Source organism: Chionomys nivalis, chromosome 17 (genome assembly GCF_950005125.1).
Source record: "Chionomys nivalis chromosome 17, mChiNiv1.1, whole genome shotgun sequence".
In the NCBI taxonomy this organism is placed as follows: domain Eukaryota; kingdom Metazoa; phylum Chordata; class Mammalia; order Rodentia; family Cricetidae; genus Chionomys; species Chionomys nivalis.
In genome coordinates, this window is record NC_080102.1 from 40,653,686 (window position 1) to 40,677,778 (window position 24,093).

General features: G+C 53.5%; 1 protein-coding gene across 2 annotated transcripts in view; it reads right to left on the reverse strand.

Moving 5' to 3' along the window:
• The window catches only part of Scube1 (signal peptide, CUB domain and EGF like domain containing 1), a 115,433-nt gene that overhangs the window by 21,486 nt on the left and 69,854 nt on the right, over positions 1 to 24,093 (reverse strand). The window contains exons 7-11 of one of the 2 annotated variants that reach the window (XM_057791760.1): positions 23,712 to 23,801; positions 12,757 to 12,873; positions 8,795 to 8,917; positions 4,570 to 4,686; positions 3,125 to 3,247 (exon numbers count right to left, since the gene is read on the reverse strand). In XM_057791760.1, the coding sequence (XP_057647743.1) occupies positions 3,125 to 3,247; positions 4,570 to 4,686; positions 8,795 to 8,917; positions 12,757 to 12,873; positions 23,712 to 23,801 (570 nt within the window). The remainder of the gene's footprint in view (positions 1 to 3,124; positions 3,248 to 4,569; positions 4,687 to 8,794; positions 8,918 to 12,756; positions 12,874 to 23,711; positions 23,802 to 24,093) is intronic. The other variant, XM_057791761.1, reaches the window with a different exon arrangement.

The following is a 24,093-nucleotide window of genomic DNA, read 5'->3' on the forward strand; positions in this document are numbered from 1 at the left end:
GCTCCATGTGCCCCGTGGCGTGTGTTCACACGTCAGTCTTTTTCTTTTAAAGATGTATTATGTATACAGTGTTCTGCCTGCATGAAGCCTACAGGCCAGAAGAGGGCACCAGATCGCATTACAGATGGCTGTGAGCTACAATGTAGTTGCTGGGAATTGAACTCGGGACCTCTGGAAGAACAGTCAATTGCTCTTAACCTCTGACCCATCTCTTTAGCCCTACTTCAATCTTCTTCAAATGACAACCTGTCTTCAAATGACAGGTCTTGTATACCCCCGTCTGGCCTCAGACTTGCCATGTGGCTAAGGAGAATCTCGAACTCCCAATCCTCCTGCCTCCACCTCCCAAGCTCTGAGATGACAAGTGTCTATTACCACACCCAGATGTCCTGTTTTCTCATGATGGGTTTCCACCATTTGGATTTCAGGATCAACCGTTCTGACTTAACCTGTCATGCATGACAACCCACCCACGCCTCACCTTTTCTGGGATAGCCACTATCTGAATTCTATAATCAGATCTCTATCTGTTGCCAGTTTGAAAACCACAAGGCATGTTCTTTGTGGTCAAAGAGGGAAAGGCCCTATCATTGAAAGACAGCTTTGGGGATCCCTGTCAGCCACCTGTAGCTATCAGCCCCCTTTTCTCCAGTCTAGCACCACTGAGAAGGGTCACATCACTCAGGAAAAGCTGGCTGGTTGATAGCACCAGGACCAGGCTGACAGTTCAGTGGGGGCTCTGAGATCTTTCCAACTTTAGGACATTCCACTCCAACACTCGCAGTGACCTGTGCTCTCCTAGGAACTGGAGGGACACTGTCCTTTTGAGGGGCGTAATAAGAATGGGTGAAACAGATCATGGGATTAGACAGGCCATCCATGGGGACCAGGCAACCCAGAGTGCTCACCAAAAGTTTGCCCTGGTGTGGGGTGTGTAATCCTAGCATTTGGGAAGTGGAAATGGGGATTAGGAGTTCAAGGCCAACCTCAGCTACTGGGGTGTGGCTCAGTGGTAGTACTAGCGTGCAGGAGACCCTGGGTTCCATTCTCAGCTCTGCAACACAAATGGATGACAGTTAAAACCACAGCCTGTGCAAAAAATGGAATGGGGCAGCAGGGAGCTCAGCAGGCTGATGCGCTGCCATCACAGTCCCGGACGGCAGAGCAATCTGGAACTTTCCTTGGCTATCTGTGGGTCTAGCATTTGGACCTGCTAGCTCATGGACACAGAAAGCCTTCTAGCACCTTCTACTAATATCCTCAGTTATACTTGTCTACCTCAGTCAGTCCATGCCCAGAGTCTAGAACATTCAGTGTCTCAGATGACTTAAAGGAGAAGGTGGTAAAACATGTTATTCACCCGACACAGCACTTGGACCAATGGCAGTTAGCTCCCTCCCCACCAGTGACAGCCAGGCCACCAAGGGCGGTCAGACCTTCTGGGGATCTGAATACAAATAGTCCCCATTGCCTCATATTTTTGAATGCTTAGTCACAGGGAGTGGTGCTATTTGAAAGGATTATAAGGATTAGGAGGTGTGCAAACTTTCTGAAGGAAGTGTGTCACTGGGGGTAGGCTTTGAGGTTTCAGAAGCCCATGCCAGGCCTGAGTTGTCTGCCTGTGCATCAGGATGTAGCTCTAGCACCCGCCTGCATGCTGCCATGCTCCCCATCATGGTGACAATGGACTAAACTTCCTCTAAGCAAGTCCCCAATTAAATACTTTCTTCTTCTAAGAACTGCCCTGGTCATGGTGTCTCTTCGCAGCGAGAAAATAGTGACTAAGACAGCCCTCCACCCATGCCACAGCATTCAGTGGAGACCAGACAAGCCCCAACACTTCAGGCATCCTTGGCTCTGGGAGAGTGGGTGCAGGGTTGGCATGGAGCAAATGCAGGGAGGGTGGGTAGGAGGTCCGATGGCTATTCTAACAGTTGCACTCTGGCTGGGCATGCTGGAGCATGCCTGTAACCCCAGAACTTAGGAGACAGAGGCAGGAGAATTCTATGAGTTCGACACAGTCTGGTCTATATAGTGAGTTCTAGGACAGTCAGGCCTACATAATGAGACCCTGTGTTAAAACAACGGAATAAAAAGGGACGAGGATGGACCTGGGCTTTGATTCTTAAGTGAATGAAGTCTTGATGGAGGGCTCTTGGGAGAGAGCTTCTGAAGTTTCAGTGTTTTCGTTAATGGGAGCTAAACCTAGGCTCTCATGTGTGCTAGGCAGGTACTCTACCACTGAAGTATATCCCCAACCGTCTTTTTACTTCAATTTTAACATTAGATCTCACTGAACTGTCTGAACTCATGGAATTCACTCAGCTGACCTCGGACTCACTCTGTAGCTAGGCGGGTGTTGACTTTTTGATCTCCCTGCCTTAGCCTCCGGAATAACTGGGATTTCACAGGTCGCCTAGCAACCGCCTTTATGAGTTGCCTAGGACTACAGAGCATGTCAGGGCAGCAACTTGGAGAGTGGGTTCCAGGAGGACAGGCACATGGCATTCCCAGACCTGCTCCCTGGTCCTGTGGGGGCTCAGGTGATCTTTTATTCACTGGACCAATGAATATGAGTCACTGGAATGTGGCTAGAGAGGACAGAGCCCTTGCAGAGAGGGCATAGGAAGCCAGGGCTGTCTAGGAGGCAGTGCTGTGAGGGGCTGGTCACTGGGGGGGGGGGGTGTTTAGGGGTAGGATTTGCAGGCCTGGTGATGCCATTGCAACCACAGGAGTCTAGCCAGTCTACTCCCTGGAACTTCCTCAGAAGGACCAGAGGACCTGATGGAGGCAGGACCATCCATCTACCTCTTTCGGCTTCCAGGAGAGTCCCAGGCCCAAAGCATTGGCTACACAGACTCCCAGATCTCCTGCTCTGTGGTCCATCTCCCCATCTCAGGGCCCTTGTTCTGTGTCCCTGGCTGACACTATGCTTGCCTGGTCTCCAATGTGCCCCTCATCAACAAGCCCTGTTTCCCATTAGCCAACCCCACTGACAAGAGATTCTCCTGCCCACTAACCCAGGAGGACCCAAAGAGTCCCCCTACCTTTGCAGTCACTGTCTCTTGCATTCTCCCCGTCCCATACAGAGGGCAGGGCCAGCAGGTAGCCCCTCCCCACTCACCCACACAGTCCTTCCGGTTCCAGTGCAGCCTCCTTCCCGGTGGGCAGACACACTCGTAGCTGCCCCTGGTGTTGACACAGCCCTGCTCGCAGCTGCCGTTGTTCACGCTGCACTCATCCATGTCTGGAAACACAGGCACAAGAGTGAGGGCAGGAGCCGGTGGGAACCACCAGCCCAGGCCACACCCATGGCACTGGGAGGGCAGAGGGCACCCAGGACCTGAGACCAGGAAGCTCCTGTCCCCAGCTCAGTCTGGGACAGGCAGGAATCACAAATGTCTCATCTCTCGAAGGGAAAGCATCAGCTCTTTCCCTGCCTTAGTTTCCCCTTCTGCACCAGGGTGAAAGGAGCAGCCTCAGACCCCTCCTCTGACCAAAAGCCACCTCTAGGCAAGAGCTAGCTCTTCCAGCTCCAGGCCACCCAATTGCCACACACAGCACACAGTGTCCTGTCAGTCAGGGAGGTGGCACTTGGTGTTTGAGAGTCCCTTGACAACAGCATCAGCCTCTAGTGGCTACTCCGCCCATCTCCGGTATTACCTGGCCCTCTCAAGCTTCATGCTATCCTCAGGTCACAGAGAAATAAGTGAGACTGTGGTCCCCCTCCCCCACTCCCATCTTCATCAGCCACATCTGGCCAGAGGCCCTTTGGCTTAGCCTATGCTCTTCCCTTTGGTGCAGGGTATGGAATCAAGGGTCCTCGGCGAGAGCTCCCTGTCCCCTGGGTTGATGGCTCCTGAATCTTCTCCCTATCCCTGGCTCCCACCCTACATTACAGGCCCAAGGTTTCAGGCCATGGACCACCTCCCTATGGGCTGTCTGAATCCCACACTCCCTCCACAGACAGAGCCCTCTGTCCCACCGTACTGTACACTGCTTCAAGTCTTCCTGCTTTTGTGTGTACCCTTAAGCATCCCCCAGGCTCGTGCAGCCCGTACATTCTGGGCATGGATCTCCCTAGGGGATATCACCCTGTTTCCCGCTGCTTGTGGGCTCATCAATCAGAAAGGCCCCCTCCCTCTGTGACTCTGAACGTGCTGTGCCCACTGGATCACGTTCCCATCTTGACCTAAACATTCCTCCTATAGGATTCTCATTGCCTCACCATCCTTCCTTCCTCTAGAGTGCACTTTCTGGAATTTTCTGTGCACCGGTCACTCCCTTCTGGACTGGGGCACCCCAGGAAATGAGGTTCTGGGCTTATGTTTCCAAGCTGGCTAAGGTACCCCATGGTACCGCTCAAGCCCCGCCTCCCCCATCTTCCGTCCTTTACCCTGTCCTGTGCTTGGCAGGATCCCTCTGTCCCCAAAGTTCCCAGCCTTGCAAGGTCCCTCCCAGGCCCACCAGGGTCAAGGTGGGGGTCGGGGTGTGGGGAGCAGTGTTGATGGCTATATGGCCAGGTGCGTGCCTCGAGGGGGAGGTGGCCCTGGCGGGCGGGCTGCAGACCTCCGCAGTGGGTTGTCCCGTAGAGTATGTAGCCACGGTGGCACAGGCACTGGAAGCTGCCAGGCGAATTGATGCAGATGTGGTCACAGGTCCGCTCAAAGGAACACTCGTCAATGTCTGCGGCCACAGGAAAAGAGCACGGGTGTCAGTATGAAGTGACTAGATCGGTCTGCCACCCAGTAAACATCCTGGGACCCCAGGCTCAGCACAGCCTCCCACAGTCTATTAGGCTTCTTGTTGCTCAACTTTCCCACCCTGCCTCTCTTAGCCCTGTTTCTGGGGCAGAATCTCCTCACATCTGTTCTGGAAGTGGGTGGGGCAAAATATCATGAGTAGAGGATTATTATGGACCTCTGTTACGTTAATATCTCATTAACCTGTGGTTAGGAAAGATTATGTTTGCTTTAGAGTGTGTGTGTGTGTGTGTGTGCTTGCAGGCATGCATGTGCGTATGTGGTGTATGTACATGTGTGCGTGTATGTGTGCCCATGTGTTTACTGTGCATACATGTGCAGGCCAGAGGTCAATAGTGGGTATCTTCCTCATTTACTCTCCATCTTAATTAATTTTTTAAAAAATGTTTATGTCTTACATTATGTGAGTGCAGTGCCCAAGGAGGACAGAAGAGGGCATCAGAGCCCAAAGAGCTTACAGGCCACTGTAAGCCTTCTGATATGGGCTGGGAACTGAACTCAGGTCCCTTGCAAGAGCAGTTCATGCTCTTAGTCGCTGAGCCATTCAGTCTTATTTATTTTTTTATTGAGACAGGGTCTCTCACTGAATGGGAAGTTCACTGTCAGCTAGACGGACTGGCCTGGAAGTCCTCGTCTCTCACCCTGCTGCCCACGCTGGGTTCACAGGCATGTGCTGCCGCGCTTGGCGTTTACATGGCTGCTGGGAATTTGAAATCCTCAAGCTTGCTCAGAAAGAGCCTCATACTGAGCCACCTCCCCACCCTGTTCTGGTTTTACTTTTGAGACTGAGGTGTATGCATGTGATCTCAGTACTTAGCCCAAACTGGCTTTGAATTCCTGACTCTCCTGCCTCTGCCTCCCACACACATTAGTGGTCACCCTGTGCAGACCTATAATGAAAAGGAACAAGCTGGACAAAGAGAAACAGAAGACATACAGTGTGAGAAGAAAAGCAGCACCAGGAAATGTGGCGTGAGAGCCGAGTCCTGAGCTCAAGGGAAGAAAACGATTAAAGAAAAGGCTGATGCTAAATGGAATAAAGGGGGCGGTGACCTCAGGGCAAGACCCCAACGCAGCTAAGATTCCAACAGGAATTAAAGGAAGCACAAGCAGGGAAGGGAGCCATCAGCAACTAAAAGCCGATACAAATGTTATTGATCAGGGGGCCAAGTTTCAGCCCCAACAAGAATTTGGCAGCATCATTCATGGTCCTGACTTTGGCGTCAAAAATACAATAAGGGGATTGTGGAATCTGGTGGGGTGGCTAAGGAAAGGTGCTGAGGCCAGCCATGTGGCAGGGGTGTCCCTGCATGGAGACCCACAGAGGCCATTGTGTGAAGCTGTGAAGACCTGGATTGCCTTGGAGACCCCAAGATGTTGGAGAGGCCAGAGCCATGGGATACCTGCCAAGGAGCGCTGCGAATGGAGCAGAACTGGCCCAAGAAAGATCAGTGTGCTGCATTCAACAAAGCTGGGTGGAGTCGGAGTTCTGAAGAGCAATTTGACATCAGACATGGAGATGCAGAGCTTAGAGTTTGCCCAGCTGGTCCAGTATTTCCTTACTATGCTCCCTTTCCTCTGTTTTGGAATGGTGATGTATGCTCTGTGCTGTTGTATGTGATCCACTTTTTAAATCTGGTTTTACAGATTACACTTAGGAGATTTCCTGGAGTCTCAGAAGAGACGTTGGACTTTGGATTTTCAAGCAGTCTTGAGATTGTGAAAGACTATGGGGACTTTTGAAGATGAACTAAATGCATTTTTGCATTACGGTGTGGCTACAAGCCTAGGGTGTCCAGGGAATGGAATGTGGTGGTTTGAATAAAAATGTCTCCCAAAGTCACCAGGGAGTGGAACTGTTTGAAAGGATTCGGAGGAATAGGAGGTGTGGCCTTGGTGGAGGAAGTGAGTCACTGGGGTTGGACTTTGAGGTTTCGAAAGGCCACACCAGGACCAGTCTCACTCTCTGCTTGTGGACTGGGATGTAGCTCTCAGCTACTGCTCCAGCACCATGCTCCCCACCATAACAATAATGGACTAAGCCTCTGGAACTGTAAGCAAACCCCCAATTAAATGGTTTCTCCTATAAGAGTTGCCTTGGTCATGGTGTCTCTTCATAGCAATAGAATAGTAACTAATGTATGCATAATAATATTTCCCTCAGAGTTTATGTTTAGGACAGACTGCCTCCTGTGAGCACGTGGTTCATTTCTCTTGAGAAGCAGACCCTGACCTGCCCCTCCATGGGCACAGCAGTTAAGAGTTTGTTCTCTGAATACATCGGCTCTTACTTTAGTGATGTCATACTTATTCAAAATGTGCTTATAAGACCTTAATACAAGGGAGATGATATTTTGTGGATGCTCACGTGAGGGTGTGAGCTCTCCTTGGGAGGACCTCCTGAGCTGTGGATGGGTCCTGTTTGGAAAGGAGAAGGGAGGCTCCAGGCAAAGGCGGGGAGGGTCAGAGGGCAGTGGGAAGGTGCTAGGGTCCCTAAGAAGCTTGGACTCTTCTTTGATTGACCCGGGGAGCCTTCAGACAGATGAGCTGGAAAAGGGGTGTAGATACAAATGGGGCTGGGTGGGATGTACGCCAGCAAGGACCTTGGTGCGGAACCCGAGTGTGCCTATTACCTGGCCTGTTCTCTCAGGGCTGGTTGAGGATTCAAGGTCAAAGATTCTTGGCCAGTGGTTCCCAACCTTCCTAATGCTGTGAGCCTTTAATATATTTCCTCATGTTGTGGTGACCCCCAACCATAAAGTTACTTCATTGCTACTTCATAACTGTGATTTTGCTGCTGTTATGAATTGCAATTTAAATATATGCTGTGTAGGATATCTGGATATGTGACCCCTGTGAAAAGGTTTGACCCCCCCAAAGGGGTTGTGACCCACCCATCGAGAACCACTGCCCTTAGCCCTCCATAGAGCTTGGTAAACTGATGGTGAAACAAAGCCAGACTGTGGAGGACCCGCGGGACTCCTGACCAGCCTGTGTCTAGAAAAGATGGGCCAGCATGTTTATTCAGGGGACTAAGGCCTGACTAGGGGAGGCTGTGGCTGGCCTTGACCCAGTGAGTAGGCCAGGTCAGTGCTGGGTACCTCTTGGCACCCTCTTCTTACCAGGACCTGGGACCTTACTTCCGCGACACTGAGCTGTATTTACAGGCAGAGGCTGCCAGTTTAATAACCACAGAGCGGCCTGCTCTGCAATTAGAGGGGTCTTGTGGGAACATAAGAGCCAGACCCTTACAGGATAGTCAGGTTAGAACTGATGCTTTTCATGTTTTCTCCCCAAGTTGGTTCTCCGGGGTACCTGCCTCCTTCCCAGTGGACCTGCTCAGCCCCAGCAAGGTAGTGTACCAAAGTTCCCTCTCCTAATGGACCAACTCCCTGTTTGTCTTGGGAAATGAGTTATCCAGTGTGTCACCGGTAATTTCCCCAAGAATCTCCCCGATTTCCCTTCTCCTGGGATGCCTGCATCCTAGGGGCTCCTGGGCTTGTCCTGTGATTCTTGACTATGCAGTCCAGTCAGATCCTGTTATCCTTGTCCCAGCAGAAGCCAAACCTCTGCTGGGAAAACATTTGTGATGTATGACGCCTTCCACTAGAAGGCAGTATTGTGCCTTCAGACCCGGGCTGCCGGCAGGAGGAAGGCATGGTTGGGAGGGGAGAGTGGGTGGATCTCTCTCTGGGTCTTAGTTTTCCATAAATAAATTTTAGATTAGGTCTCACTGTGTAGCCCAGGCTAGACTCAATCTCACATTCATGTCCCAGCTGGAACTGGGGCATGCACCACCATGCCCGGCTCTTCTCATCTATAAAGGGGCTAGGAGGCACGGTTAGATTGCAGGGCTCTAACTCATGATGGACAGGTAGGCAAGAACAGGTACCAAGTTCTGGATAATTCTGTATCCTGAGCTAACCAGTTTGAGTGCTTTTTCTCTCCTGGGAGTCTGAAAGAATCTGGAAGGTAGGGGCATTGACCATAAGGCTGACTGTGAGTGGCACTTGGGGCCCGTGGGTGCTCACCTTGGCACGTCCGCTCGTCTGTCAGCAGCTTGTGGCCCTTCTGGCAGCCGCACTCAAAGCTGCCCACGGTGTTTCGGCAGAAGTGGTCGCAGCCTCCGTTGTTCATCAAGCACTCGTTGATGTCTGAAGAGGTTGGGGAGGGGAGCAGGCTCAGGTGCAGTGGTGGAGATGGCCTGGGGAAGGGGTAGTGCCATCCTGCCTTCCTGGCCTTGACCCGCCTGCTGCTCATTGCCTAGGACTGACCGCTGGTCCCCAGTTGGGCACAGGTGTGAAGAACCTGGGTAAATCCCTAAATCCTGGTTCCCCAAGGTCCCTGGCTTCCCCTGTGATTGGTAACCCTGGTACCTCGTTTTAGGGTTCAGGGATCAACAGAGACAGTGATGCTTCCCATGTCCCTTTACCCAAACATTCTGGAAGGAGTGGGGCTGCAGCAATGCTGCCTCAGGTGACATGGGGCAAGCTGTCCGCCCCCCATCCCAGGATGACGATAAAAAGGGTCCCACGATATAGGACAGACACCATGAGAATGACACAAAATCACATCCCCAAGGTGCTGGGGCTTAGTGGGTGTCAGTACGCTTGAGAAGCCACTGTCACTGCTTGCTGCCTACCGAGGAGTCTGTGGCGGAGGAAGTGCCTCGGTGGTGAGGCTTGCTCCGGTGAGTGAGGTCTGACCCTGCCCCACTTCCCTGTCTGTTAGCTTGACCTGTTTTTGTTTCAGCAGTTAGTGAGTACTGACTGTACTAGACAGATCTCTGAGCCCACCCATGCCACTTATGATGCCCCTCACCCACCATGCCTCTCATGAGCAAGCTTGCCAGTCGGCCTCGGCTCACATTTTTCCAGTGATAGGGAGCTTTCTCCTCCAGGGTGTGGGGCTTCTGGCTAACACTTCAAGAATGTCTGTCCACTTCTGGGAGCCCCTCCAGTCATCTCCTGCTCACCTGAACCCTGGTGCTACCCAGAGCTGAACTCTTGACCCTCCCACAAAGAGTGTCTCAGGCCTTTGGAACTTCCCTATTGTCCCTTCCTCACCTGAGTCTGTCAGTGAAGGGGCTGCCACAGGGTCGGAATGAGAAAGAGTTCAGACTGGCTCCACGGAGGTGGTGGGAAAGGTGCTCTCTCCAGCACAGGCTCTAGTAGGAGGCTGTTGGCCTCACATGGCCTCAATCTCCAACGAGTGCCCAGCGTGCAGCTTCTTTTTCTCTCGCCTCTTCCTTTCACCGTGTCCCCCTCCCTGCCATGGCAGCCGGTACCACCTTCCACGGGATGTCTGTCAAGTGTGCCGAGGCCTCTGGCTTCCCAGGATAAAGGCCTGGATTCCTACAGCTCTTCCCTCTGCAGCTGGAGCTGGCCTCAGCTGCCCACTTCTCCCTGCTGAGCCTCTGCAAGGCTCTGCCCACCACACTCCTAGAGAAGCTGGCCTGTCATGGATCCTGTTCTTGGGGACATGAGAGAGCCTGAGGACAGCAGAGGTAAGCAAGCCCCCAGGGCCGGGCACTTCCTGAGAATGTTTACAAAGTGAAGAGATGAATGTGTGGCCGTGAATAGTCCAAGACAGTAGGGGGAGCTGAGGGCAGAGGCTCTGGGCCCAGGTTGATGTGTAATAGGGGAGTCCTAGTGGGGGTAAGCCACAGGAATGCACACATCAAACCCTCTCTTTTACTATTCCATGGGCACCACCTGGCCACCTGTGGGGACTATGAGTGAGGGTTTTCAGGTGGGTGCAGAGGGAAGCCATGTGCTGGTCTGGGCTGGCTTGCAAGTCAGGTGAGGATACCTTCTTTCCCACTTTGATGAAAGTCCTGGCAGGTGGCCTTCTTGGCCCAGGGCATGGGGGAGGAGCAGAAAGAACAGGCAGTGGGTGGGGGCGCTCCCAGGCTGTTCTGGGAGATGGTGGAAGAGGGGTTTCAGTATCAGAGGCAGTGATGCCATCTGATAGCGAGTGGTACTGCATCAAACAGGGTGCCTAGGGTTGGCAGCCTAGAGCAGAGCCAAGTCTGGGGTAAACTCCCAGGCCCTCGGCCCCCATGCTTAAGCAAATGTTTCACCTTCTTACCTGCTTCCACCTGCTCTGCCACCCCTAGCTGGTCCAGGGCTCTCTGCTCTGGGTTTCCTAACTGTCACCACCCCCCTGTAGCCACCTGTCTTGCCTGATGATGACTTCTGGGATTTCAGAAAACACCGAACCTTTGAAGTCATCCCTTTGATATCATCCCCGGGACCCTCGCCAAGATCAGAGTGTGCACCTGACTAGTGAATGAGAACCCCACGGCAGGCCCTCAGGTTCACTAGGAATCCCCTCTTGGCTTGTACTGTCCAGGTCCCTAAGCCCTGCTGGGAACTCCCTAGCCCACTGTCAAGAACTCCACAAACCCCGCCCCTGGGGTCTGTGGTTGACACCTGTCTTCTGGGACTTGAAGATGTCATGATGGCCACGTTAGACACTTACACACGAATCCCCACCCCTTCAATGCTTATAGCATCTAAAGGGGAAGCTCAACTCTGCTTTCTCCCCTGCTGTGGTCACCTGGCTCAAGCAAAGTCACCAGAAGCCTTGATGATCCTCTAGATTCTACCCAGAGGCCAGAGGCCAGGCAGCGGCATGGAACCATCTCAAAATGACAACCTGGACCTATGCCCACCCTACCTAACCTTGACTGGGGCCTGACCAGCAGTCCCTGGAAATGCTGTCAGCCCCCTATGCTGGTGAAGGCCACTGTTCCCTCCCCCCACCTTCCACCTGCAGCTTGTAAGGACTTCATGTATGGGCAAGATGCTGGTGCATTTCTACAGTAGTGACTGACTGTACCCCTGTACCCCTTCTCCCAGCACCTGAGCCCAGCAGGAGCCAGAGCACCTCAGTGTGTGTGTGTGTTACATGAGTGTGTTGACCCACTCCAGAAGTCAGGAGGGAGCGAGGGCCCCAAGGAGTGACTCATGATATGGAGGAGGTTTGGTCAAAGGGCTGGGATAAAGACGGGCCAGCCTGGTTAAAAGGCCCAACCATCTGAAGAGGAGCCATGGGAAGCCAAGAATCGGGAGCTCGGGCCAATGGGCCTAAGGCTATGTTGTCTTCTTCACAACTATCTCCCCCAAATGGAGTACACAGCACAACATGGTGTGGGCTACTAGCATGGGGTGGGGCAGCGGCCTCTCATCGCAGACCGCATGTGGCCCAGGCCCTTGCTGGCTAGATAAGTTGGCTCCCAGAGGTGAGCAGCTGGTCTCTCTTTCTCTGTTCTTGACCACCCTGGGCTCCTCACAGGAACGGAGCTCTACACAGCCCTCATGTCGAGGGTCAGCCTATGCATCAGAGGGTACAGCAAAGCCTGGATCGACCCTTTGCTAGCCTGGGGTACACAATCATATGGCTGGCTTACAGTGGCATCAATGGGCTCTGTGGGAAATGGTGGGAGCTTCACCCCGTCTTCTCTCTTGCGTAGCTGCAAGGCAGACTTACCTTTCACCTCAGCCATCTCCAGTCTCACCTCCAGACTCCTCAATTTCTATGCCAAGTAAAGTCCCTTTGCCGTTGGTTGAGGTCCCCTTATACATTTGTGGTAATGACACACCAAGATGCATGCCCCTGTACCAAGATGTCCCTACCAGCTGGACACTAAAGGCCATACAAACTGAAGGCCAAGGGTCTGGCCACACACCATACCCCCATTCCTAGAGCTGAAGATCCAGAATGTTCTGCTATGGTTTCTGTCAGTTCTGAATCCACAGGCAAATTCTGTGGTATCAGGACCTTCCTGACCCAGGACACTATAGGTATGCCACAGTACACAAGAGTCCCTACTGGGGACTCTTCTTTTACCATTTCTGACAACGACCCCTGTGGCTGCCAACTGCCCTCATTCATCTGCCCTCCAGCCTGGTTAACAGGGCCCAGATGTAGGACCATATGGACATTCTGGGGCCGGGCAGGGCGGTACCAACACAGCCCACGTGCTGACCTTTGCATGTCTTCCCATCCGGCTGCAGCGTGAATCCGACTGGGCAGCTGCACCGCACACCGGTGGCAGTGTCCTTGCACGTCCGGTCACAGCCTCCGTTGTTCACTGCACATGTCTCTGGGGAGGGGAGGGGAGAGAGAGTTGCTCAGTTTCTCCTGGAACCAGCTACCATCTTTTCCCATCAGTGACAGCAGGAATCTAGGTTCAAGTTTCATCTGTTGGGACACTTCCTGAGCTAGTACTGTTCCCATAGAAATGTCTGCAAACAACTTAGGGCTGTTCTTGGGTAAAGATTACTCACAGTGGGGGACTAGCTCTTAGGATCAGTCCTAAGACCAGCCTAGCAACTACTATGTGGTGTTCTAAATCTTTGCCTTGCTTGGGTTCAGACGCCTAGTCCTTTTGGTGGCTGTCAGAAGGCATGGGGGCTCCTAAGCCCAGCTTGGTGTGAAATGATTTTCCGGCCTGGCCATAGGGCTGCACACCATCCATCAAGCCGGGGACCTTCCCAGCCTCACATCTGTTCTCGCTGAACCATTTGCCAAAGCGTCTGGTTTTCGTCCGCTTGAAGCCTGCCTAGTGCTTTTTTCCCTCCTTCTGCAAAATTCAAAGGGGCCAGAATGGCTGGGGGCATAATGGAGGTCACCGGAGCTGCTGTGGGGTGAGAGTGAGCCTCTGCAGGCCCGCAGGAGACGGGCAGAGCTGGTTCTCCAGGACGTGGTGGCTCGTTCACCACTCTCCCAGACCTCACCTGGTTTTCTTCATGAGCACCTGGAAGGCTTGCATTGCGGGAAACAGCGCCTGTGGGAGTGGGCTTCTCTGACCTTTATTTACTGTGGGGCAGCAGAGCACCACTGAGCACCTAATCTCCACGACCCGCCATACCCTCATGCCTCTACCTCGCTTCGCCTGGTGCCTGGCTCTGGCTGCTTCCTCGGAAGGTTCTCACTCAATTCTGTAAATGGCCTGGGTTTTCTCTGCAAAGACTTTGGGAGGGAGCCTGAGTGAAGGGATGAAGAGAGACTCTTGGGTACCACGCGGCTAACTCCATCAGATCCATGGTGTCTTGCCTTTGAACTTGGCCCCAGAGAGGGTAGGGGTGCCGGGAGGGGACAGAAGCCTAATATCCTTGTGTGCATGCAAGCACAAGCGGGTTGTGTCTGCTAGGTTGCAGTGGTGTGCGTCACTATCTGCAGAGGCCAGGCAGTCCCCAAGGACAGCTTCTTTCTCAAGGCTAGCATCACTACTAGCCACGGCCATCCTGGAGGAGCCGTGGTTGCCTCTAAAAGCAGACGTCCTTCCCACCAACACTTTGAATCTCAGAGAGGTCAGCCAAGCACCTCCAGCCAGGAATGGGAAGTTTCTGTGAGTGGGTTTCTCTGTGGTGTTCATAACCTATTTCCTTATCCTTCATGGTCTGAGCCCTCTCTCCAACGCACGCCTCTGAATTCCAGGCATAGAGAAGACCAATCTTCCTCACATTTAGGCAGGTGGGGCCCCTATGCCAGCACGGACCGGTTCTAACTGGTTTGTAGCCTATGTGTACCCTCTCATCTCCACACAGATGCATTCACTGGAGCAGGATGGTGAGGTAGAAGGCAGTCCCACACCTGGGGAGTGAGGAGACGAGCTCCCCACCCCGCCCAGGGCTAAGGTGGAGATCAAATGAGTTCTCCACTTAAAAGTCATGAGGCCCAGGTGTGGACCTGGGGCGGGTGCTCACCTAATGTTTCCTTTTCTGGGGTTAAACCAGAGGGGGAATCCTGCCGCCCACCCCAGCTGAGAGCCTGCCAGCCTTTCATGTGGGACAGCCCTCTCTGGAGAGGACAGAAAGGCTACCTGTCTCTGAAGTGTGGGTAATTACAGCCCCCTGACTGGATTGTGGGGGAGGGGGGCAAGTGATTCCAGCTGGGGCTGGGCGGGCCCTGGACCTCTCTGATGGTAGGGGTGGGGTTTAGGCATTAGGAACTGTGTTCTTGGGAACCAAGCCTAACAGTTTGTGATTCCTCCTTTCCCTTTGACGGGACTTGGAATTTAACTAAGGAGGCCTTGGGGACCTGCTGGCCCCATCTGCTCGTTGGGTAGACTGAGGCTAAGATGGGGAGCTAGGTTCTGGCATAGTGGTCACCCATTCTTGCACCCCCATTGCAAGTCATTCTCTCCCATGCCAGGCTAAAAGTCCTCCTTGCTTTGTCCCAGCCAATGGCTGAGGCACCAGCTTCAGGCTCTTAGTCCCCAGTGACCAGGAAGGCCTCTATGTCTGTTCTTGGGGACCAGCCCCTGAGTCCACAGCACCTCATTACAATGATCACCAGAAACCAGCCCCCCATGTCTCACATCTCTGCCTTCTCAGTTCTTGAACCTCACTTCCTGAAGTTCAGAGCCTAGGCCCAGATGCACAGACCTAGTGGCAGCAGTGATGGAAATCTGCTTGGCTGGACTAAACTGAACACACAGCTCCCTGGGCACACAGTTCTACCTAATGTCCTTTAACCTGCCTCTGCCAGACCAGCTCCAGGGGTTTGTGCAGTCACATGTGTGGCTAGACACTACTCCCAACGGTCTGTGTTTTCCCCTAGCCAGAGAGCTCCCTACTCCAGGAAGGCTTTTCTATTCGGTCCATTGAGTCTGAGCCTCTCCCCCACCTCCCTTGGGACCTGGTCAAACTGCTTCTTCATAGTTCACAACTGCTGGTTCTATTTTTACTGTGGCCATGCCATCACTGTCCTATGACGTCACAGTCCGCCTCGCTCTAAGTAGCTCTTAGGAGACCATTCCTTGAGAAGTTTGGTGTCCAGCCTGGCCTCCATGGGCCCTCTACCCTCCTGTTGGACAAAGAAATCACTTCTGCCTTCTCCACCTCAGCCATATTGTTCTGGGTGAGGGGTATTACAAAATGTAACATGTGCAGATCCCAGAAGGTCCCCAGTGGGGCACTGGCTGGCAGGGTGAGACTGAGCATCCTGTCTCTAGAAACTTCCAACCAGAAGCCCCTGGGCACTGCTGATGGCTTCATCAGCAGTGGAGGACTGCACAGCTCTCATCTCTGGGGACCTTACCTCTGCCCCCCGAGAACGGAGGCTGCCTAGATCTGACGGTTGGCCACTACTGTCTCAGAGAAACTTGGAAAGCATTCCTTTCTACAGTGGGTGGTAGATGGGGTTTGGAGCCTGTAGCAGGCTATTCCAGGGGTTGGGCTCCTCCTGTTTCTCACCACCCTAGTGGCCTTCTCGGGTTCCCATCCCAGTCCCTGAGCTGGGGATGGTATACAAGGCAGCCCGGGAAGGCCTGGGTCTGTCCACCAGAACTGTGAGGCTGATGCTGGAGTTTAAGGGAAAGAGGGCTTCTCTCAAGGGTCAGAGCCAAGTCCATTTGTGATCCTGTGAGTTCCATCTCTCTCTATGCCCTGGATCCAGAGAACTACAGGGCTCTCCCGTCTCTCCTGCAAGAGAACCACGTTCCAGAGGCCCCCTCTTTCATCCACTACCCTCAGAAGAGCGCACAACAGTTCAAAACAAACAAACGAAAACGAACCTGTCCCTTCTGCAGACAGAACTAAGGCTCCGAGAAGGAGTTTGTTCGGGTGGGAACGGCTGCCTCCCTTGTGGCTCAGCGAGAAATAATGAGGGGGCCTGTGTTAAAAAATGATTTAGGATTTCCAGATCATATAGCTACCGAAGGAGCTGGCATGCTCACACAGAATGAGCCATCAGGCCAAGGGAACAGGACTAGTCCAGGAGTGGGGCTTTGATGATGGGTTCCCAGGGTGTCTCAGTGAGGAAGCAGGGTGATGGCCCAAGGCAAGGTGGAAGTCTGTACCCATGGTGCCATGATTCTGATAGGAGGAGGCACAGGCAGAAGACCTGCTGTCTGGGAACATCTCCTGTGCAGGCTCTGCAGGCTGGCACCACCATTGGTCAGCATGTTCCCTGAAGGACAGTCTTACCCAAGTGAGGATCAACTTGAGCTGGGCAGTCAAACTGGTTCCATGTGCCCATGGACCGTGTAAGCATGGGAAGTCCCTTTGCACACAGAGACTGGGTCCTTATCTGCTCAGAGACGGACTATTTACCATGTGGTGTTTGAATGGCCTAGAAACAAGGGCCAGAGGCACCAGTGCTTGATAGGCCGGTCTATAATCGTGACTGCTTCACTCTTGGTGCCAAGTTTCAGACCCTCGGCACATGGAGTCCGGGATCCCCTGTCCATGGCTGAATCATGTAATAATCCTTTCCTGAGAGGTTGGAGGGATGGCTCAGACATTAAGAGCACTGGCTGCTCTTCCAGAGAACCTGAGTTCAATTCCCAGCACCCACATGGCAGCTCACAACTGTCTATAACACTGGTTCCAGGGGATCCGGCACCCTGACACAGGCATACATGTAAGCAAAACAACAATGCACATAAAATAGAAATAAATAATAAAAATAACCCTTTCTGAGTGACTCTAAGCTGGGCAGATGTGCTTGGAACCCAACCCTGGTCTCATAGATGCCCCAATCTGGTGGGCAGTGTAGAGGCCAAAAAGACAGTTCTTTGGCAATGAGGGAGGAGCCACAGAGACAACTGACCTACACAGGAGTCAGCTGCTTCCTAGGGGAGATGACACAGGACTAAGACCTTGATTTTCTCTGGGTAGCCCCTTTGGCCAAGCCAATGAAGTCACTGGAACTCAGAAGCCCACAGTCCCAAATTTTCAGAAGCCAGCCATCAAGATGACAGTATATTCGGCTGTTCCCTCATCCACCATACGGCTCTAGGAAGAGCCATACCTGGGTAGCTCTTTTGCTCAGTGATCAGCAGAGGCCCAGCATGGTGGGGTTGGCTCCTGGTTAATGATGGGATTGGCAAGCAGGAACTTGGAGGAGTAACACAGGGCATGGGAAATGAATCCTACCTACCCTGTGTCAGTCCTGGCAAAGGGGAGCAGGGATGAAGCTGGGGTAATGAGAGTGACCCAGGGTTTGGGCCCAAACATGAGGCATCTGGGCAGAACACTGTGACGGCTTAACAAAAGAGCTGGGTACAGTCCACTGGCCGGTATGCCAGACTCTGCGCCTGCAAACTGGGGGCTTTTAGGCAGAGACCTGACTCCTCTCTCTAGAATGCTGTTCCCATTTGTATGTGCATGGCCTCACTGAGGGCCCCAAACCTAGCATCTGCCTTGTCCCTTGAAGACATGGCCCTGGTAGGGAGCTGCCCCAAGCCCTGGTGGCATCTGTATAGGCCTCAGTCAGGGTGGGCCCATCTGCCTTTCGGCCCCTAGAACTGGCTGAAGCAGCTATGAAGGAGTCAGCCACTGGCCCTCTCCATCTACCTACTGACTGACCTCTGACCCTCTCCCCTCAGCTCCCATCCCTCTGGTCTCTTCTGTCTCTACTAGGGACATCTCAAGTTCAGCTGTCATTGGTATGTGGGCAGCTTTGGATCTGTCACTGTGCTGGGCTTAATGAACAAGGTCTCACATGCCGCCCTGTCACTTAGCAGGGAGCAGCATAGTGGTGCATGGGTGGGGCAAGGCACGGGGAAAGACTCCGTGCAATGAAACAGGGAGTTTGGAAAGGCTAGGATTAGGTCCCCGGGGGAAGCAGGAGAGAAGACTGCCCTTTTAGCACTGGTACTGCCCAGGACTGAGGTCAGCAGGCCCCTGCCGCCATATTGCTCAAGGGTCCAGCAGACCTCAGAGGCAGTCATGGTGCTCCCTGGACTCCCTTCCTAACACAGCCTGGTGGTGGTGAGCTGATGGTGGCCTGGCTGTGCAGGTCCCATCATTCAGACCTTAGGAAGACAAACTCCTATTAGAGGGACTGCATTCTGGAGTCCTGAGGGCTCTTGACTCTAGGGATTGTGGGAGTGCTGGGGAAGAGCTGCTTGTACCTAAAAGGGTTAGGATGTTTATGTGGTTGTTGGGGAAGCAGAATCCACCTTGGGGATAGGGCCCTACCGATCTGCAGAAAGAACTGGAAGGAGCCAGAGGACAACTCAGGACCTGACAGACTGCAGCCTGCAGGAAGACAGACTCCTTATCTATAAGGAAGGACAATGGAGGCTTTCCCTAAGGGTCAGGAGGCAGGAACAGTGACCTCAGGACGCAAGCCTGTCCCTGTCTTCCTGCTCTCTTGCTCTTTTTCCCTAGCTGTGAGGTTCAGGTTCCGGGGAGACAGAGGATGCTCCCAGGAAGCCTTTCTCTAGAGTCCCCCAGTCAGCCCCCAGAAGGGAAGGTGGGGGAGGGGCAATAACTTGTCTATTCATATGCACGGCTCAGGGAAGAACCCAGGCAGGTCATACAGCTGGTGAACATCTGGATCTGCTCTTCCAGGTTACACAGTTGGTGAATATCTGGGTGCAAGCCCTTTGTCTATGCGGGGCTGTCCTCTGGCTAGGTGTGACCCAGCGGTTCTGTGAGGAGTCCCAGCAGCAGCAGCTAACCCTCACTGAGCGTGCCCTTGCCTGAGCATGCACAAGTGGACAGGCCACAGTGCCTGAGTAGAGGAACTGTGTGTGCCACTAGACACCTGTGGTTAGCCAAGAGGCTGCTCCACAGAGGGAAAGCCCTGGTTTAGATGTCAGTGATTGCTCCGGGAAAATGACCCCTGGGCTAGAGCTGATCTGTGGTGTCGGACACGCAAACCTCTATGCAAGGCAGCTTACCCTCACTCTCCCAGCCTGTGAGCCTCTGGGGTGATCGCCTTCCTGGAGGGGTTCAGATTGGATTCCTGGCCTATCTTTGGTAATCCCATGCTTCCTTGGGTTAGTTCCAACAGCCTAGCAGTAAGAGCTGACCAAGGCCAGGCAAGGCCCTGGGTCTCTCTCCTCACCACTGGGCCTATCTCAGGTTTGATTCCCCACTGGCACTCCACAGGCCTGGCCAAGTGGAGGCACTGAGGAGACAGAAAGGCCTGTAACTGAGTATTTGCTCTGGGCGACACACAGGGCCACAGGGCTTCTTCAAGCTCCTCCAAGTTCCTCTGGGGTGCACAGCCCTCACCCCAGCCCAGTCACAAGGGAAAGTGAAGCTCAGGGATGTGAGGTGGCCCTGGCGGGTGCCTGGGGAACCAGGATGGCAGCCATGGCAGTCTGTAGAAGTTGGGCCAGAATGAATTCGAATGAGGACCCCTGCTGTGCGGCTGGACTTCTGTCTAACCATGGGGCTCCACGCTGTAAAAACAGACACACATCCTTAGCAACAAGCTCCATCTTGGAGGTGCAACATGAAGCCCTTCCCTGCCCTCACCCTTGTGACTTTGCCCATGTCAGTCTCAGAACCCTGTTTGAGAAAAACTTGAGAAACTGCCTGCCCACTCTGGCCTGCACACTCCATTCCAGGGCACTTGGCTAAAAGCAGAAGGGGAGCTGTAGATAGGGGTACAGGCCACACCCTTCCCATAGGGAGACGACAGCTTCTAAGTAGGAAAGAGCCTCATGGGTTTGTCAGTTTCTACATTCAGGCTTACTAGATTGGGGTGAAGGAGGGCTGTGCTTCTTTTCCTAGAACCTTCCATTTGTGGCATGCAGATACACAGAGAAACTCAAGTACATCAGGAGTCGGAGATGGGCAATATGGTTAATGGCAGAGGGCTCTGAGGTCATACTTCAGAAGGTTTGGGGGGCACACAGGTCAGATTCTGAGGGGGCAAGGAGGTGAGGAAAGAGGTACAGTTCGTGCCAGGGAAGATGGTTGTGCCTACAGCTAAGCATCAGTGGGATGAGAGACAGGGAGGAGGAGGCTGAGTCTCTAGGGAGAGAACTGTGGCAGGGCAATGAGAAGTGGGCACAGGCCCAGGACAGAAAAACTCCCTGGAAAGGTTGAGGCCTAGGAGCATCTCATTGTTGAAGTGCCTGGCTCCACTATGATGGGTGGACATGGGACATGGGAGAAGAGGATCCAAGGCAGGTTGCCTTCTTCTCTGTGAGGCTCACTCCTCAGCGATGCTATCCCTCAGCATGCTGTTAGACAGCCGAGGGTCCTCCAGTCAGGCTTGGTCACCAAGTCCAAAAGTGCTGCTTCTGTGGCTTTGTGTGGCTCCTACATTACAAGCTCCAGTTTCTCTACCTGGGGTCAGCCAGAAGGTTTCTTCTTTTTCCATTGGTAAACCCTGCCAGGACCCTGCACCTTGGCCCACTCTGTTTTAACAGCCATTCACTTAACTCCTATCAGGGCCAGATGTATGTATGACCAAATAAGGGAGGGACTCAGGCCTTAGAGAGGGACCCAAATGACCAGCCACGTGTCACCCGATCCTTTTCAATGGTGTCCAGGTTTTAGAGTTCTGTGGGCGGTTAGGCAGAGAAGAGACACATAGTTGGGGCAGAGTAGGGGTGTGAATGAGGGCACGGGGAAGGCCCTGGGCTGGATCAATGAGAGAACCACGGTGGACTCTGCCTTAACAGAGGGTCCTCTCAGCCTTGGCTGGATCACCTATTATAACTCAGAACCCACATGGCAAGAAGGCCTTGGCTGACAGGACCGTGTTAAAGGCCCTGTGTTGGGAGGCCTCCTTAGACTGTTTGGTCTGAATGAACTCTAGTTCCTGCCAGGTCTCTTGAAGGATCTCTCCCCACTCCCTCCAGAAGGATAAGGATGGCTTCCTCCTCTCCCTCAACCAATGGGGTAGCACCCTGCTGTCCCACCAGGAACAGAGCCACCTCTGCCCTAAGTGAGCATTGTGGCCTCCCCCTACTACATGCTTTTCACCAGGGTCAGCTGACCATTCCTGCCCTGCCTGGTGCTCCCAGAAGTGGGGTTCTGAGCCTGAGAAGCTACCAACACCTTTGCATGAATGATGCTGCAGGCTTGAGTCAAGACTGGCTCACTTCTAAGGCTCTAAACTGGGACCCTTGTAGTCAAAATCACACAGTTCACGCAAAGAGTAGGTAGGTCCCCAGAAGGAGCTGAGAGGATTGGAGATTGACAAGTGCCCGGGGCTTTAAGTCTCTCTCTGTGTTGTGTCCGCTGGACTTTTGTGTGTTCCCTGGCTCTGGCTCACAACTGTGAGGTTGACAGTGGACTTGTAGGCATCTGAGGGATGTGGCCTCTATGGTCAGGGCACGGAATCTCTTTTGGAGAGTTCCTGGTTCTAACAGATAGTCAGAGGTGTGGTCTCAAGCCTGCACCTCCATTGTGGAGCTCATGATGAGAAGCCACTGCCAGAGAGATTTATAGCCCTGGGAACCCCCAGGGAAAGGAGGTTCTCCTGGCCTGAGAATCAGCCTGCTCCAGATGTGTACAGAGCACAGAAAACCAGAGGGAGGCAAGGTAGGAAGTGTGGGGTGGGGAGAGCCACTCCCTCACCATTGCTTCCTGAGAGGTGCACCCCCTGCTTCCAGCTTTCTCACTCCCCAAATAAGCCCCATGGCTTCAGTGCTTGAAGAAACCTGCGGGGTCATCTCGACAGCCATGTGACAACAGGATGGGTACCCTTGGCTCCAGTGAACTCTGAATACTCAGGGCCTTGGCCCCATCTTCTCTCACATCACATCCTCACCTTGGTCCTCTGGAGGAGAGCTGGTCAGGTCTGGGGTCAGAGACACAATCTAAGCAGCCAGGTGGCCCAAGATCTGGCCCGTCATGAAATTTCCTGTCCCTAATACTCTTCTATTGCCAGATGCTGTCCTTTGTCCTGTCCTCCCTCCCTCTCATCTTGGGACCCTAGAGGGACCAAGCCACCTCCAGATTTAGACTCTCCCAGGACAGTATGCTGGCACACTCTCTCTGAGGCTAACACTTGACTCAATTCTTCCTCCCCTTCCTGACTATCTGGCCTTCCACACATGGCCTGGCTCTGATGTCCAAGTGTGCCCTGACAAGCATGAAACAAAACAGGGACGGTCACCTCTGCTATTCTCCAGGCCTTGCATCTACCAGCATCACCTGGGAGCTGTCTTGCCTCACTGGGGGTTGGTGACCAGCTGGGGGCTAGAGTCCTAGGGTACCCTAACTCCCTTCACAGGGGTCGATTTCAGAGAGAATTCCTGGGAATTCATGTGCTTTCCAGCCAGGGCCTCCACATAAGAAGACCTTTCTAAGACCGTCAGGCTCCAACCTCCAGGACCCTCACCCCCGGCCATGATCCCTCACGATGCTCAGCAATGCAGGGTAATGAGGGAGTCTCAGTGTACCCCTCCGAGGTCTAGGGACTCTTCTACACAATCATATGGTTACCAAGGCTTGGGTGAGCCTGGCAGTGCCTCTGAGCAGCTTGTGACAACCCCGGTGGCTTTAGCTGTGCTCAGAAGGGGCCATCAGCTGGTACAGGCTACAGGGTAGCAACCCAGAACCGGGGGCCCCACTGATGGGCAGGAAAAGGAGGGGATGCAGAGGCAAAGCCCTGTCTTGTCTATACGCTGTTGTCGAGAGTGGTCCCTCTCTCCTCCTTCCCTTCCCTTTCTCCTTGGGCTTGTCTAGCAGCGGCCCTGCCAGCAGGCCTCCCCTGATACTTCCAGAGTAAGGTCAGAGGACCATGCTGCACAGAAGTCCCAATGGCCACTGAGTCTATGTGGCATTCTGATCCTGGGAGCCTAATGTGCATGTTGGTTTCTGAGTAAGTGGAGGAGGCTCATGTACTCAGGGTACCACATATGGGTACTGGGTTCTTTGCTATAATATACAAACAAAGAAATAAATGTGTTTTATGGAGGGTAATGAGTTCCCTTCTGCAGTAGAGCCTCCCCACATTCGCATACAACACACGGAGCCCCCATACCACACAGACGTACAGCCTCATGCTCACACACACTCACATGCTAGCACACATGCAGGCTCACACAGTGGTATACCTCCCCACCGGCATCCACACAGTCACACATCAGTGTACCCAGGCTCTCACACTCCCCAAAGCTGGCATGTACACACACACAAGACCGCACACCAGCACCCCCCAGGCCAGCACTCATTCGCACTCACCCACACACCCAAAAGGGCAAGGAGAACAAAGGAAGTGGAAGAAAAGTGTTACCCATGAGGAGCCGCCGTTTCACCCGCTTGTCCACATCAGCTACTGACGTGGCATTGAACTGAGAGCGCTCAATTGCAGCCTCATCCTTCTCTAGAACACAAGTAAGGGACAAACACGGAGCCGGTGGTTAATGAGAGCCCACTTCCCGCGGCCCAAGACAGTCAGCCTCTTGGCGTGGCGCACACAAAGCCAACACAGCATGCCGGGCCAGCACGGTGCCCTCGCCAAGGGCTAATCCCAGGAACTTTCAGGCGGGTGCGCTCAGGGCGAAGCAAAGAGGAAGCAAGGGTGGGAGGGATGGCATGCAGACAAGATAGGTGGTCACAACACGACCTGGACACAGTGGGGATGCAGGGTCTGTGTGCAGCCAAGCAGGATATGT